A 16914-nucleotide genomic window follows, 5' to 3' on the forward strand; every position below is an offset into this window, starting at 1 on the left:
TAGTATTATTAACCTCAGTAACCATAATTTCCACTCATTTCCAGTCTATTCTGAACACCTCACAATATTATTTTTAGTCCTAAAATTTGCACCGGGGTCGCTGGATGGCTAAGCTAAGTGACCCAAGTGGCCGACACAAACACCTGGCCCACCTAGGAGTGGCACTGCAGTGTCAGACAGGATGGCAGATTTAAAAAATAGTCCCCAAACAGCACATGATGCAAAGAAAAAAAGAGGTGCAATGAGGTAGCTGTGTGACTAAGCTAAGCGACCCAAGTAGCCGACACAAACACCTGGCCCATCTAGGAGTGGCACTGCAGTGTCAGACAAGATGGAAGATTAAAAAAATAGTCCCCAAACAGCACATGATGCAAAGAAAAAAAGAGGTGCAATGAGGTAGCTGTCTGACTAAGCTAAGCGACCCAAGTGGCCGACACAAACACCTGGCGCATCTAGGAGTGGCACTGCAGTGTCAGACAGGATGGCATATTTAAAAAAATAGTCCCCAAACAGCACACGATGCAAAGAAAAAAAGAGGTGCAATGAGGTGGCTAAGCTAAGCGACCCAAGTGGCCGACACAAACACCTGGCCCATCTAGGAGTGGCACTGCAGTTTTCTAACGAGAGGATGAGTGCTTCCATCCTCATGTGAATCTGAACCACTAGCCATGAACATAGGCCAGGGCCCCAGCCGTTCCTTGCCACTCCGTGTCGTCAATGGCATATTGGCAAGTTTACGCTTCTCATCAGACGCTTTTAATTTAGATTTTTGGGTCATTTTACTGAACTTTTGTTTTTTGGATTTTACATGCTCTCTACTATGACATTGGGCATCGGCCTTGGCAGACGACGTTGATGGCATTTCAACGTCTCGGCCATGACTAGTGGCAGCAGCTTCAGCACGAGGTGGAAGTGGATCTTGATCTTTCCCTATTTTACCCTCCACATTTTTGTTCTCCATTTTTTAATGTGTGGAATTATATGCCAGTAATATATCAATAGCAATGGCCTACTGTACCGTACTGCTATATATTATATACTGGTAGTCAGCAAAATTATGCACTGTCCTCCTACTATATATACTGCGCACAACAACTTAAATGCACCACAGGTATGGATGGATAGTATACTTGACGACACAGAAGAAGGTAGAGCAGTGTACTACTGTACCGTACTGCTATATATTATATACTGGTGGTCAGCAAAATTATGCACTGTCCTCCTACTACTGCGCACAACAACTAAAATGCACCACAGGTATGGATGGATAGTATACTTGACGACACAGAGGTAGGTAGAGCAGTGGACTACTGTACCGTACTGCTATATATATTATATACTGGTGGTCAGCAAAATTATGCACTGTCCTCCTACTACTGCGCACAACAACTAAAATGCACCACAGGTATGGATGGATGTATACTTGACGACACAGAGGTAGGTAGAGCAGTGGACTACTGTACCGTACTGCTATATATTATATACTGGTGGTCACCAAAATTATGCACTGTCCTCCTACTACTGCGCACAACAACTAAAATGCACCACAGGTATGGATGGATGTATACTTGACGACACAGAGGTAGGTAGAGCAGTGGACTACTGTACCGTACTGATATAATACTGGTGGTCACTGGTCAGCAAAATTCTGCACTGTCCTCCTACTATATACTACAATGCAGCACAGATATGGAGCGTTTTTCAGGCAGAGAACGTATAATACTGGTGGTCACTGGTCAGCAAAACTCTGCACTGTCCTCCTACTATATAATACTGGTGGTCCCCAGTCCCCACAATAAAGCACACTGAGCACAGATATTTGCAGCACACTGAGCACAGATATGGAGCATTTTTCAGGCAGAGAACGTAGATATTTGCAGCACACTGAGCACAGATATTTGCAGCACACTGAGCACAGATATTTGCAGCACACTGAACACAACTGAGAGAATGCTGCATAAGTCCTCTCCCTATCATCTCCAATGCACGAGTGAAAATGGCGGCGACGAGCGGCTCCTTATATAGAATACGAATCTCGTGAGAATCCGACAGCGGGATGATGACGTTCAGGCGCGCTCGGGTTAACCGAGCAAGGCGGGAGGATCCGAGTCTGCCTCGGACCCGTGTAAAATGGGTGAAGTTCGGGGGGGTTCGGATTCCGAGGAACCGAACCCGCTCATCTCTAATTATTTCCGATGCTTTAAAATGAATGTCAATTTATTGGGGCGTGGTCTGTTTTCTCTTATGGATTGTATACAGTTTTTCTCTGGCAGACATACACACACACACACACACACACACACACACACACACACACACACACACACGTGAGTGGGTCATAATACTGGTAGAAGAAACCAAAGGAAACCCGCTGAATACTACTTCCAGAGAGACAGGAGGGTCACAAAGTGCTGTCGCGGACCCTGTTTCTTCTATCATCTAGTTCAGTCTGTAGTTTTCCGCTTACTTCTATTCCCCTCTGAATGTCCTCTCTCATGGTGACACTGTGACAAGGAGCTCCTAAAATAATTTGAGCTGAAGTGAACATTCCGATGATCTGATTGGCTACTTCTATTCCCGCCCATTTCTATACAGGATAAATATACGGAAAAGCTTGATAACAAAAAGGTGCTGCCTCTGTAGACTAATACATGTTGAATAGTAGAATTAATTCTAATTTGGAGGACCACATGTGGGCTAGAGATGTGCACCGGAAATTTTTCGGGTTTTGTGTTTTGGTTTTGGATTCGGTTCCGCGGCCGTGTTTTGGATTCGGACGCGTTTTGGTAAAACCTCCATGAAATTTTTTTGTCGGATTCGGGTGTGTTTTGGATTTGGGTGTTTTTTTACAAAAAACCCTCAAAAACAGCTTAAATCATAGAATTTTGGGGTAATTTTGATCCCATAGTATTATTAACCTCAATAACCATAATTTCCACTCATTTCCAGTCTATTCTGAACACCTCACAATATTATTTTTAGTCCTAAAATTTGCACCAAGGTCGCTGGATGACTAAGCTAAGCGACCCAAGTGGCCGGCACAAACACCTGGCCCATCTAGGAGTGGCACTGCAGTGTCAGACAGGATGGCACTTCAAAAAAATCGGCCCCAAACATCACATGATGCAAAGAGAAATAAAAAAAAAAAGAGGTGCAAGATGGAATTGTCCTTGGGCCCTCCCACTCACCCTTATTTTGTATAAACAGGACATGCACACTTTAACAAACCCATCATTTCAGCGACAGGGTCTGCCACACGACTGTGGCTGAAATGACTGGTTGGTTTGGGCCCTCACCAAAAAGGAAGCAATCAATCTCTCCTTGCACAAACTGGCTCTACAGAGGCAAGATGTCGACCTCATCATCATCCTCCGATTCCTCACCCCTTTCACTGTGTACATCCCCCTCCTCTCAGAGTATTAATTCGACCCCACTGGAATCCACCATCACAGGTCCCTGTGTACTTTCTGGAGGCAATTGCTCTCCACGGAGGAATTGATTATAATTCATTTTGATGAACATCATCTTCTCCACATTTTGTGGAAGTAACCTCGTACGCCGATCGCTGACAAGGTGACCGGCTGCACTAGACACTCTTTCAGAGTACACACTGGAGGGAAGGGGCAACTTAGGTAAAATAAAGCCAGTTTGTGCAAGGGCCTCCAAATTGCCTCTTTTTCCTGCCAGTATACGTACGGACTGTCTGACATGCCTACAGTGATGCTGTCACTCATATAATCCTCCACCATTCTTTCAATGGTGACAGAATCATATGCAGTGACAGTAGACGACATGTCCGTAATCGTTGGCAGGTCCTTCAGTCTGGACCAGATGTCAGTTTTTGCTCCTGACTGCCCTGCATCACCGCCAGCGGGTGGTTCTGGAAATCTGATCCTTTTCCTGGCAGCTCCAGTGGCGGTAGATAATGAAGGAGGAGCTGTTGGCGGGTCACGTTCCGCTTGACTTGACAAGTGTCTCACCAGCAGGTCTTTGAACATCTGCAGACTTGTGTCTGCCGGAAAGAGAGATACAACGCAGGCTTTAAACCTAGGATCGAGCACAGTGGCCAAAATTTAGTGCTCTGATTTCAACAGATTGACCACCCGTGAATCCTGGTTAAGCGAATTAAGGGCTCCATCCACAAGTCCCACATACCTAGCGGAATCCCTCCGTTTTAGCTCCTCCTTCATCTCTCCAGCTACTTCTGCAAAAGCCTGATGAGGGGAATGACCTGACTCAGGCTGGCAGTGTCTGAACTGACTTCACGTGTGGCAAGTTCAAAGGGTTGCAGAACCTTGCACAACGTTGAAATTATTATTCTCCACTGCACTTGAGTCAGGTGCATTCCCCATCCTTTGCCTATATCGTAGGCAGATGTATAGGCTTGAATAGCCTTTGCTGCTCCTCCATCCTCTGAAGCATATAGAGGGTTGAATTCCACCTCGTTACCACCTCTTGCTTCAGCTGATGACGGGGCAGGTTCAGTAGTGTTTGCTGGTGCTCCAGCCTTCGACACGCGGTGGCTGAATGCCGAAAGTCGCCCGCAATTCTTCGGGACACCAACAGCATCTCTTGCACGCCCCTGTCGTTTTTTTAAAAATTCTGCACCACGAAATTCATTGTATGTGCAAAACATGGGACGTGCTGGAATTTGCCCACATGTAATGCACGCACAACATTGGTGGCGTTGTCCGATATCACAAATCCCCAGGAGAGTCCAATTGTGGTAAGCCAATCTGCTATTATGTTCCTCAGTTTCCGTAAGAGGTTGTCAACTGTGTGCCTCTTATGAAAAGATGTGATACAAAGCGTAGTCTGCCTAGGAACGAGTTGGCGTTTGCTGCTACTGGTGCCGCCGCTGCTGTCGTTGCTGCGGGAGGCAATACATCTACCCAGTGGGCTGTCACAGTCATATAGTCCTGAGTCTGCCCTGCTCCACTTGTCCACATGTCCGTGGTTAAGTGGACATTGGGTACAACTGCATTTTTTAGGACACTGGTGACTCTTTTTCTGACGTCTGTGTACATTCTCGGTATCGCCTGCCTAGAGAAGTGGAACCTAGATGGTATTTGGTACCGGGGACACACTACCTCAAGAAATTCTCTAAGTCCCTGTGAACTAACGGTGGATACCGGACGCACGTCTAACACCAACACAGCTGCCAAGGCCTGAGTTATCCGCTTTGCAACAGGATGACTGCTGTGATATTTTATCTTCCTCGCAAAGGACTGTTGGACAGTCAATTGCTTACTGGAAGTAGTACAAGTGGTCTTCCGACTTCCCCTCTGGGATGACGATCGACTCCCAGCAGCAACAACAGCAGCGCCAGCAGCAGTAGGCGTTCCACTCCATCCATCCATCCATCGGAGGAATCCCAGTCAGGAGAGGACTCGTCAGACTTGCCAGTGACATGGCCTGCAGGACTATTGGCGTTCCTGTCTAAGGAGGAAATTGACACCGAGGGAGTTAGTGGTGTGGTTTGCAGGAGCTTGGTTACAAGAGGAAGGGATTTAGTTGTCAGTGGACTGCTTCCGCTGTCACCCAAAGTTTTTGAACTTGTCAATGACTTCTGATGAATGCGCTCCAGGTGACGTATAAGGGAGGATGTTCCTAGGTGGTTAACGTCCTTACCCCTACTTATTACAGCTTGACAAAGCCAACACACGGCTTGACACCTGTTGTCCACATTTCTGTTAAAATAATTCCACACCGAAGAGGTGATTTTTTTTGTATTTTGACCAGGCATGTCAATGGCCATATTCATCCCCCGGACAACAGGTGTCTCCCCGGGTGCCTGATTTAAACAAACCACCTCACCATCAGAATCCTCCTTGTCAGTTTCCTCCTCAGCGCCAGCAACTCCCATATCCTCATCCTGGTGTACTTCAACAGTGACATCTTCAATTTGACTATCAGGAACTGGACTGTGAGTGCTCCTTCCAGCACTTGCAGGGGGCGTGCAAATGGTGGAAGGAGCCACCTCTTCCCGTCCAGTGTTGGGAAGGTCAGGCATCGCAACCGACACAATTGGACTCTCCTTGGGGATTTGTGATTTAGAAGAACGCACAGTTCTTTGCTGTGCTTTTGCCATCTTAACTCTTTTTTCATTTCTCTTGCGAGAGGATGAGTGCTTCCATCCTCATGTGAAGCCGAATCACAAGCCATGAACATAGGCCAGGGCCTCAGCCATTCCTTGCCACTCCGTGTCGTAAATGGCATATTGGCACATTTTACTGAACTTTTGCTTTTTGGATTTTACACGCTCTCTACTATGACATTGGGCATCGGCCTTGGCAGACGACGTTGATGGCATTTCATCGTCTCTGCCATGACTAGTGGCAGCAGCTTCAGCACTAGGTGGAAGTGGATCTTGATCTTTCCCTATTTCACCCTCCACATTTTTGTTCTTCATTTTTTAATGTGTGGAATTATATGCCAGTAATATTATTATTATATCAATAGCAATGGCCTACTGTATTGTACTACTATATACTGCTCACAACAATGCAGCACAGATATGGATACTTTAAGTGACACGGAGCTGCAAGGTACAGCAATGGTCTACTGTACTGTACTACTATATATACTGGTGGTCACCAAAATGCTGCACTGTACTACTATATACTGCTCACAACAATGCAGCACAGATATGGTTACTTTAAGTGACACGGAGCTGCAAGATACAGCAATAGCCTACTGTACTGTACTACTATATATACTGGTGGTCACCAAAATGCTGCACTGTACTACTATATAATATATACTGGTCACACAACAATCCAGCAGATATTGAGCACTGATCAGGATACTGTCTAGAACTGAGTCTGACACGGAGCTGCAAGATACAGCAATGGCCTACTGTACTGTACTACTATAATATACTGGTGGTCACCACAATGCAGCACACCAAGCACAGATATTTGCAGCACACTGAGCACAGATATTGAGCTTTTCAGGCAGAGAACGTAGCCACGTCCTCTCCGCTCAATCTCCAATGCACGAGTGAAAATGGCGGCGACGCGCGGTTCTTTATATGGAATACGAATCTTGCGAGAATCCGACAGCGGGATGATGACGTTCGGCCTCGTTCGGGGTAAACCGAGCAAGGCGGGAAGATCCGAGGCTGTCTCGGACCCATGTAAAACACGTGAAGTTCGGGGGGGTTCGGATCTCGACGAACCGAACCCGCTCATCTCTGATGTGGGCCTCTTCTATGTGGCTATATGTGCCCACATAGATTCAGATTTATTTCTATTTTAAAACTGTTATATAATGGGAAATAAAGCTGAGCTACTGTATGCACATCACTTTCAGTTGCAGGCCAGGAGCAATGCATGTCGTGCTATTTACAGGCTTATTGAATAATGGATTGATTGCTGATGCTTACAACCACATTAGAAAGCGTTGTTACTGTAGCACAGCGCAGACTTTTGAGCCTCAGAACCCCTGTCAGCATAACTGGCCCCACGGCAGCCGTCTGATGTGAGAGCGATGCCTCATTTTCTGTCACGATTGAAACTGATGAAGCAAACAAGGAGTGTTGTCATACAATATTCACAGGTTATATAGAGATTGTGTCACAACCAGCTCATTCCATGAAATTGTCAGCTACAAATCAAAACAAATAAATGATGAATATGTAAATATGAAACTATCATAATAGTTTTATTAACACTATAGAGGGGCTATTATTTGATACAAACACGAGGGCACAACTTTTTACTTTTTATTTTGACTGACTCAATGGTTTCATGCAATGAGTCAATTACAACGGTCAAACACCCTAATGGCGAGATGCAACCAGCACAGTTCTTCTGAAACCTACAGAAGTCCATATGCTATTTGCCTTTGTTACTCTTTGTTGCACTTAATTGAGCAAAGCCAGTATGTGATTGGTTGGTTTGGGGTAGAATCAGGGGCAGTATAACATACAACATAAGGCAGTGACGTGATGTCACCAGGGCTATAAACAGAAATGACGCGCCCAGGTGATGGGGAAGTGTGACCACACCTGCCCATGACAAACTAAAGAATACTACTACGCCTTCTTCCTCCTTCACAGCTTACCTAGGCTCCTTAAACAAACCCAGGGACGGGTAATTAGTACCCACTCCACCTCCTCTCGACACCCCTTGATGTCAAGCCCATGTACCACCATTGCCCCCTAACATGCTCCCCACAGAGCTTGTACTGTTAAAGTGTATAGTGCCACAATGTAGTTTACACATGGTCATCAGACAGGCACAATTATTACGGAAAAGAAGGGATTTTGGCCTTATTGTTTATTGATTATCATCCCACGTTCCAGGCTTCCGCCCTTCACCAGGGTTTGTCCTGATATATATATATATATATATATATGTATAGAAAGAAGGTGAAAACAGCGCCTACTACTGCAGTATATTAGGATCCTTCAAATGAAAACCTCCACCAGTTCAATAACACCCTTAGAAAAACGCAAGTACCATCATGAGTGGAGTTAACCACTTAATTAAATCGCACGCTCTCAAAATGGGAATTCCCGAACTGGATAGATTTCTCCCTTCAGCTCCAGAACCTCATGGTACTTCTAATGCTCAATGATCACCAATGAAAAGAAAGAAGGTAGCCGTAATAGTGTAATAAAGTTTTAACACCAGTTTAATTGTTAAAAAACAAAGCAAATACCCGTACATCAAAATAATGTAAAAATAGCTTATCTGATGTGTAGTAGATACAGTTCGGTCTCTGTTCCTCAACGCGTTTCGTCCTTATGGCATATCAAGCCTGGACTTCATCAGGAGTATATATATATATATATATATATATATATATAATCTGAGGGGGCCCCAGAGATATCACTGTACCGGGCCCCAAGATTTTTGTTGCCAGCCCAGTATTTACTCATACAATATTGCACAGTTGCAAAAGATAGCCTCTCCTCTGGTATGCTAGGTCCCATGACACTTTTTTTGCATCTCAGACGCAATGCAATGCAACTAGGACACACTAGGAGGCTGGGCTGAGTGATTTGATGTGCAACACTTGTACTGTATATTGTGTGTGACTGAGTCTCTGAATCTGTATAGAAACTTTAGAAAGTGCTATGATGCAGCTGTTTTTTTCCACGCCAAGTCCCGCTGTGCTCTGTATACTGACTCTGTTGCACACAGATATATTTGTCACATATACTGTATCTGGCCATTGGACCGCACAATCTCCTGGGGCATCGTAGTCACATCACAGTGTGTCACTCGCACCAGGTGTCCCACGTCATATGGCATATTGAGGCCAGTTGTATGAGGACATATCTGTAGGAGCTAACTGGTTGGTACTTTATCTCTCTCCATTTATCGCTCTTCAAGACCTAATAAATCTCTCCATTCGATTGCTTAGTCGAGAGCTTGTTTCATGGCTGACCAGGTGCAAATAGAACAGGACTGTGCACATTTAGGGCTCCAATCATTTGAAAATAGTATGCTGGGTGAGCTGTGTGACTTACCTGAACTCCCCGTACTTACTGTACTCACTGCTTTTTGCAAATACAGCTGGTCTCTTTAAGAAGACCTGGCATACGGTGGATGGAACCAGTATTAATGGGAAGGCAACTTATCATTGTGCCAGTGACTAATGGCATCAATGAGGCATGAGGCACCAGCAGAAACTACAGTAGCTCCATCTGTATGTGTTGCAAACCATCCTTGTGTACAATTCATCCTATGAACCGCTGATATATATGTTAAACAGAAATAATCCTAATCATAGTATCATTCTCTCCCGCACTTGTCTTCTTCAGTTCCAGTGGTTCTTCCAAAGAGGCTCCTGCTGGCGGGACTGTGAATCACCGCATGAAGCGTAAGCTGTACTCGGCAGTGCCTGGACGCACATTTGTGGCCATAAAACCTTACCAGTCCCAAGGAGAAGGAGAAATCTCTCTCAGCAAAGGAGAAAAGGTCAAAGGTAAACATCTCTCCCTTGTGTTACATCTCTCACACCAGTGCCAGGTAGTGCGATACCCCCTGTTTTCCCTGTACACCTCCATATGCAATCTAACAAATACAGCAGTCATTACTTTAGGAATAAGTAGGTCTACCTGATTGCTGCACATGGGGGAAGGGGTGCGCTGCCTGAAGCTGGGATTTTTGAATGCAGGCACCACATTACACCTGAAGGAGTGTATGAAGCACCGAATCCTCTCTGCTGGTGCTGTACACTAATACACCCCTAGATTCCTGCCAAAGCACAAAGGTTCACTGAGCAAGATGATGGCTGCTCTCAAGGGAACAGACTTTTCAATCTGATGGAAGAAGTTGGGTGACGTAAGGGTGTTCCTTCCAAAGTGCGGAGTAAGGGTCGAGGCGGTTTGTATATTGTGAAGATGTTAAAATAATTTTGAAGCGTAAGAGCATTTCCATTGTACATTTCTATTGGTGCTCAGTCATTTCCACTCTACAAAGGGTCCAAAGCTGACTGTGTTTTCTTTCACCTTCCAGTTGCACATCCAGGGAGGGGAGGGGGGAGCAACCATTTCCAGGCACACTTTTCCTAAAGCAAAGCTTCAAAGACACAAAAATTACACATGTAATAATATCCCAAAGGTCCACTTTAGAATAGTGTGCTGCTGTTTAGGTGTTTCCATCTCCTGAGACCCGGTGCAAAACCAGGGCTATGTGTGCTGCCCATCCAGTGTATGTTGTCAAGGGATTTTATACAGTATATAAGCATATGTTGATTACAAGATTGAATTTGACTGGAAACAAATGAAGTGAGAGACTCACAAAAGTTTACAATTTAAATATTTACAACATGCAATGGAAGTCGCATTGCCATTTACATGGCTATTGTAGATACAAGTATATCAGACGCTCAAATGATAGTGTTCTTTGTAAAGCCACTGCTTAAGAATGCTCTTTGCATACTTAACATACAGGCCACAGGTATATGCAAACATGCAGATTTGCCTGAACCTGACACTTACACATGGTTGAGTGATATAAAATGGTGGCTGTTTAGTCAATTTAATGGTCCTTCACAGGTGTATAAAAGGGAGGAGTTATTCTAGAGAAGAAACAAAGGAAAAATAATCCCCCAGCACACTGAAGAGGATCAGCAATTAGATTTGCATACTATATGATAATAGAAATACAGAGATTTTGCATAGATATAATTAAGCTGTCAGGCCGCGTCAAGGCATCTCTTTTCTGGAGGTCCCTATTGCTATGTAATAATAGCACCCACTCTGGGTCAGATAATTCCATATTGGCAGTGCCAGATTAAGGTCTTAATGGGCCTGGAGCTGAAAATTTTGAAGGGCCTGTTGTGTGCTTCCTCAGGGCTGTGATGGGGGCTATGGATATGGGTGCGTGACCAGTGCTGTATTTAAATATATGTATATATGCGTGTGTGTATGCGTGTTTGAAAATAAAATAAAAAATCTATCTATCTATATATCTTTATCTCTCTCTATATCTGTCTATCTATCTATCTATCTATCTATCTCTCTATCTATCTAGAGAGAGGAGAGAGTCACTGGGGGGAATTTATTTTTTGGGTGCCCATAAGTAATGGGCGCCCAATGGAACTATTCAATTGTATTGCCATGACTGCATGATTGCTGCTCACAGTCTCTTGAGGTGGTGAGCAGAAATCTGTGAAAAAGTGGCTGTTGGAGCGCCCAAACTGCTGTTTTGGCAGTATGACCAATAGTTTAGACTGGTTTAGCCACTTTACGCAGTTTTACCAAGTGCTTCTAAGTGATAAGCAATAGGTGCCCACGGACTTCACTTTAATTTGCATTACAATTTAATAGCTCTGTCGAGCTGCCATTTAATTATGGGCATGCAAGAAACAATTGGATTCAACTCACTAAGGGGGTCATTCAGACCTGATTGCACGCTAGGATTTTTTGCTGCGCTGCGTTCAGGTCAGAACTGCGCATGCGTATTCACCGCAATGCGCAGGTGGGTCATACGGTTACAAAGCGGATTGTTGCTGAGTGATGGATTGTATAAAGAATCCATTCGCACAGCCGATCACAAGGAGATTGACAGGAAGAAGGCGTTTGTGGGTGGCAACTGACCATTTTCTGGGAGTGGTAGGAAAAACGCAGGCGTGTCCCAATCGTTTGCAGGGCGGGTGTCTGATGTCAATTTCGGGACCAGACAGGCTGAAGTGATCGCAGCGGCTGAGTAAGTCCTGGGCTACTCAGAAACGGCAAAAAACTTTTGTGTGCAGCTCGGCTGCACATGCGATCACACACTTGCAAAGCGAAAATACATTCCCCCATAGGCGGCGACTATCTGATCGCAGCGCTGCAAAAAGTAGCTAGCGAGCGATCAACTCGGAATGATCCCCTATGTCAAAGGACACAGTGGGGGAGATTCAAATGTATGAAAAGTCAGTTGGGTGTTTGTTTTTTCCTATCTAATAGACAGACACCCAACCGACTTTTCAAACATTTGAATTTCCCCCAGTATGTCTAATCAAAATAGATATGTAAGTGTGTTTGTGTGTTTGTGTGTATGTATGTATGTATGTATGTATGTATGTATGTATGTATGTACAGTATGTGTGTGTGTATATATATATATATATATATATTTATTTATTTTATATACACACATATATACTATGCTGTGAGGGCAGCTGTGAAGCTTAACCTGTTACTGGGAGTGCCATACCGAAAAAAAAACGCCTCACCTCACCTCAGGAGGATCAGTCAGCCTGCCAGGCCCGGGCCACCTTCATGGAGAATCCTGCTGTCAATGCTGCCAGTGCTTCCTGGTGCAGTGGTGGCAAGGCGGCACACTCAGAGCCGGCCCTAACCAGTTTGATGCCCAAGTCAAGATTCTAGCTGGTGGCCCCTAGCATCGCCCGCTATTTCCGCCTCTGACCAGCACCCTTCTCCCAGCATCGCACCCATCACCCAACAGTACAGATCACAGCAGCAGCCAGCAACACCCATCACCCCTCATAAAGGGGAAGAGAGGGATAGAGAGACAACGGGGTGAGAGAGAGAAAGGGAGTAGAGAGAAAGAGAGAGAAAGGGACACAGACAGCAGGGTAGAGAAAGCAGGGTGAGAGAGAAGAGAGAGAGAGAGGTGAGAAGGGGAGAAGGAGAGAGGGGGAGTGGGAGAGGGTTGAGAGAGAGGGGGAGCAGGGTGTAAGAGAGGGGAGGGAGAAGAGAACAAAAGAAAGAGAGAGATAGGTAGAAAGGTTAGAGAGAAAGAAAAATAGGGAGAGAGAGAAAAAGAGAGCGAGGTGAGACAGAGGGAGGGGTGAAAGGAGAGAGCAAGAGAGAGAGAGAGAGAGAGAGAGAGAGAGAGAGAGAAAGAAATAAAGAGAATGAAAGAGAGTGGAGACAGAGAGGAAGGATGAGATATAAGGGAAGAAAGAAAGAAAGAAAGAAAGAAAGAAAGAAAGAAAGAGAAAGAGAGAAAGAAAGAGAGAAAGAAAGAAGGTTGAGATAGGTGGGTGAGAGGTTTGAAAGAGGGAGAGGGGGGCGGGGGAGAGGAGGCAGGGGAGAGAGAATGAGAGGGAGAGAAAAGAAAGAGAGAGAGAGGGGTAGAGAGAGAGAGGTGAGACAAAGGAGGGGGTGAGAGAACGGAAGGGGGAGAGGAAAGAGGTGACAGAGTGTGGGTAAGAGAGAGAGAAAGAGAGAGGAGAGAGAAAGGGGAGAGAGAGAGGTGAGACAGACAGCAGGGTAGAGAAAGCAGCGCAAGAGAGTCGAGAGGAGGAGAAAGAAAAAAAGACAGAGAAAGAAAGAGAGACAGACGGTTGTTAGAGTGGGGGAGCAGGGTGTAAGAGAGAAGGAAAGAGAGCAAAAGAAAGCGAGGGAGAGAGGGTTAGAGAGAGAAAGTATGAGGGAGAAAAAGGTGAGACAGAGAGGTAGTGTAAGAGAGAGGGTTGAGAGAGAGTGGGATGGGGTGGAGAGCAGGGGAGAGAGAGAGAGAGAGAATGAGAGAGAGAGACAGGGAGGATGCGAGACAAAGTTAAGTGAGACGGGTGTGTGAACGAGGGAGAAGGTCGGAGAAGAGGTAGCAGGGTGTAGAGAGAGAGGGGGGACAGAGAAAGAGAGAAAGAAAGAGCAAGACAGAGAAATGAGAGAAAGAAAAGAGAACGAGAGAGAGAGTTAGAGAGAGAGAGAGAGAGAGAGAGAGAGAAGGGGGTGACAAAGAGGGGGGGATGCAGAATGAAAGAAAAAGAGGGAAACAGTGGGGGTGAGAGAGACTAGGGTTGAGAGAGGGGAAAGAAAGAAAAAGAGAGAGGTGAGGCGGATGGAGGGTTGAGAGAGAGGGGGTACAGATGGCCCTGTGTACTTAGCTCTGTCCCCCTGCCCCCAGTACAAGTGACACTGTGCGTCCCTCCCTTCAGTGAAACGGCACTGTGTACCTCGGGCAGTAGTGGGTCCCCCTTCTCATCAGTGACAGTAAAAGCGGGTCCCCTTTCTTCTCCGGCAGCAGTGGGTCCCTTCTTCTGTTTTTTGTTGGATCATGACGTCGGGCAACAGCGTCAGAGAGGGGTAAAAATGGTGAGTGTGGCTGGATTGGCTGGACCACCTCCTCCTGCTAGTACTGCTGCATGCCCCTTCATGGCACCACACTGCCGCAGGTCCCTGCTTAAAAAAAAAAAAAAAGTGGCAGAAACAACATGGGGTGGCTCCGACAGTGCCTCCAGTCACCCAACACAGCCTGTTACCCCTGTCACCCCCCTCCCCACACACACAGCCCACAGCCTGTTCCCCCCAGCCACACCCCCCTCCCCACACATACACAGCCTGTTCCCCCCAGCCACACACCCCCTCCCCGCACATAGACAGCCTGTTCCCCCTAGTCACACACACACACACTCACACACACACACACACACACACACACACACACACACACACACACACACACAGCCACTTCCCAGCCAAGTCATCCCCCCTCCCCTCAAACTCACACGGCCTGTTACCCCCAGTCACCCCTACACACACACAGCCTGTTACCCCCAGTCACCCCCCCACACACGCAGCCTGTTACGCCCAGTCACCCCCCCCCCACACACAGTCACCCCCCAACACACACACAGCCTGTTACCCCCAGTCACCCCCCCCCACACACATAGCCTGTTACCCCCAGTCACCCCCCACACACACGTACAGCCTGTTACCCGCAGTCATCCCCACACACACACACACACACACACACACAGCCTGTTACCCCCCCAGTCACCCCCCCCCCCACACACACACACAGCCTGTTACCCACCCCCCCACACACACAACCAGTTACCCCCCCAGTCACCCCCCCCCCCCCCCCACACACACACACACACACACACACCCTGTTACCCCCAGTCACCACACATACACTCAGCTTGTCCCCTCCCTCACACACAAACACACATGTATTCTGTACCTGTCACCTCCAAGTCCCCACAGAGGAAGCAGTAAGGGGCAGGCCACACACAGACTACCGCCAGGAGCCAAGCAAATTTGGGGGCGTGGCCTAACATCGGACCCCCGTGGCCACGTCCATTTTTATGAAGAAAACCCTACCATGCAGCGTTACAGCACCTGGCTGGAGGCGGAGCTACCCGGGACTCCGTAAGAGAGGAGGAAACACTGACTTGTGTTCACGTCATTGCCGGTGCGGCGCAGGGAGGGTTAGTGACCCATTCCACTCTGCTGCCCTGTGTATGAAGTTTGTGCCTGCGGTGGCCTTTGTGCGTGGGTGCCACAGGAGGAGGGGAGGTTACAGCCCACTGTCGGAGGGCAGGAGGTCGGAGGGTGGCAATTGCAGGCTGCTGTAGCAGGAAAAATGTTTCCTGTCTACAGCCGCAGCACAGTAGTTGCAGTGGGCCTATTTTGATGGGGGGGCCTGGAGCTGCAGCTCCATCCGACCCATTGTTAATCCGGCCCTGCATATTGGGCCTAATTCAGATCCAGTCGTATTTGTGGCACATAGTGCAAAATATTGATGTTCAGTACTTTGTGCATGCACCAGACCCGTACTTCTACTGCACAAATACACTACAGCTGCAGACGTCACTAGATTGACAGTATGCAGTGGTTTGGGGGTGACGACAGCCTCAGTTCCCCAAAGTGCGAAGGCTAGGGTCTCCGTCAGAAGACAAATTTCCTGGCTTCTTTGAAGGAACTGTAGTGGCCGATTTGCATGACCCCATGGATCACACAGCCGGTCAATGGATGCAGCACGGATCACTAATGCATGCAGGAGGAGTCTACTTATATCAGACGCCTCCTACTGCATTACCATACATACAGTGATGCCACCTCCAAACACATCTGAAGTAAGCCCATTGTTATGCTACAATGATAACAGCACATACATGAATGTATGTGAGTTTGCACTCAATTTAGGTATATTTATATACAGTATGTGCTGTTATCATATAGCATAAGAACATACGACTGTATGACCCAGAGTGGGTGCTATTATATCTTGTGTTAGGGACAGCCAGAACAGAGATGCCTTGACGCGGCCTGGCAGCTATATCATATCTTTGCAAATATATGTAAACTGAGATCTCTGTATTTCTATTATTATATAGTATTCAAACCTCATTGTTGATCCTTTCAGTGTGCTGGGGGAGTATTTTTCCTTTTTTTCTTGTCTAGAATAGCCCCTCCCTTATATGCATCTGTGACAGACTATTAAATTGGTTGAGCAGCCACCATTTTATAATACTGGTCTGAGAGGCATGGATAGGTCCTGCATTTGGAGGGCATGATGGTCCTTGTAGTATCACTTGGAGGATGTTGGGGTGCCTCCAGATGAGTTGGCTCTCAATTTAGAAATATTCATATATGTGTTATTATCATGTAGAATAACAATATGTAATTATATGTCCAAGAGTGGGTCTCATGAGACTGCTAGCGTTTGGGGACAGACAGAACAGAGATACACATGGTTGAGCCTGGAGAGGCAC

The 16914-nt window shown here is 46.5% G+C and overlaps 1 protein-coding gene across 3 annotated transcripts in view; it reads left to right on the top strand.

Annotated features, from left to right (window-relative positions):
• Positions 1-16914, top strand: part of SHANK1 (SH3 and multiple ankyrin repeat domains 1) — a 994257-nt gene that overhangs the window by 555592 nt on the left and 421751 nt on the right. For all 3 annotated transcript variants that reach the window (XM_063942588.1, XM_063942586.1, XM_063942587.1), the window contains one exon: positions 9776-9939. In XM_063942588.1, the coding sequence (XP_063798658.1) occupies positions 9776-9939 (164 nt within the window). The remainder of the gene's footprint in view (positions 1-9775; positions 9940-16914) is intronic.

The sequence above is a fragment of the Pseudophryne corroboree genome, chromosome 10 (assembly GCF_028390025.1).
Source record: "Pseudophryne corroboree isolate aPseCor3 chromosome 10, aPseCor3.hap2, whole genome shotgun sequence".
Taxonomy (NCBI): domain Eukaryota; kingdom Metazoa; phylum Chordata; class Amphibia; order Anura; family Myobatrachidae; genus Pseudophryne; species Pseudophryne corroboree.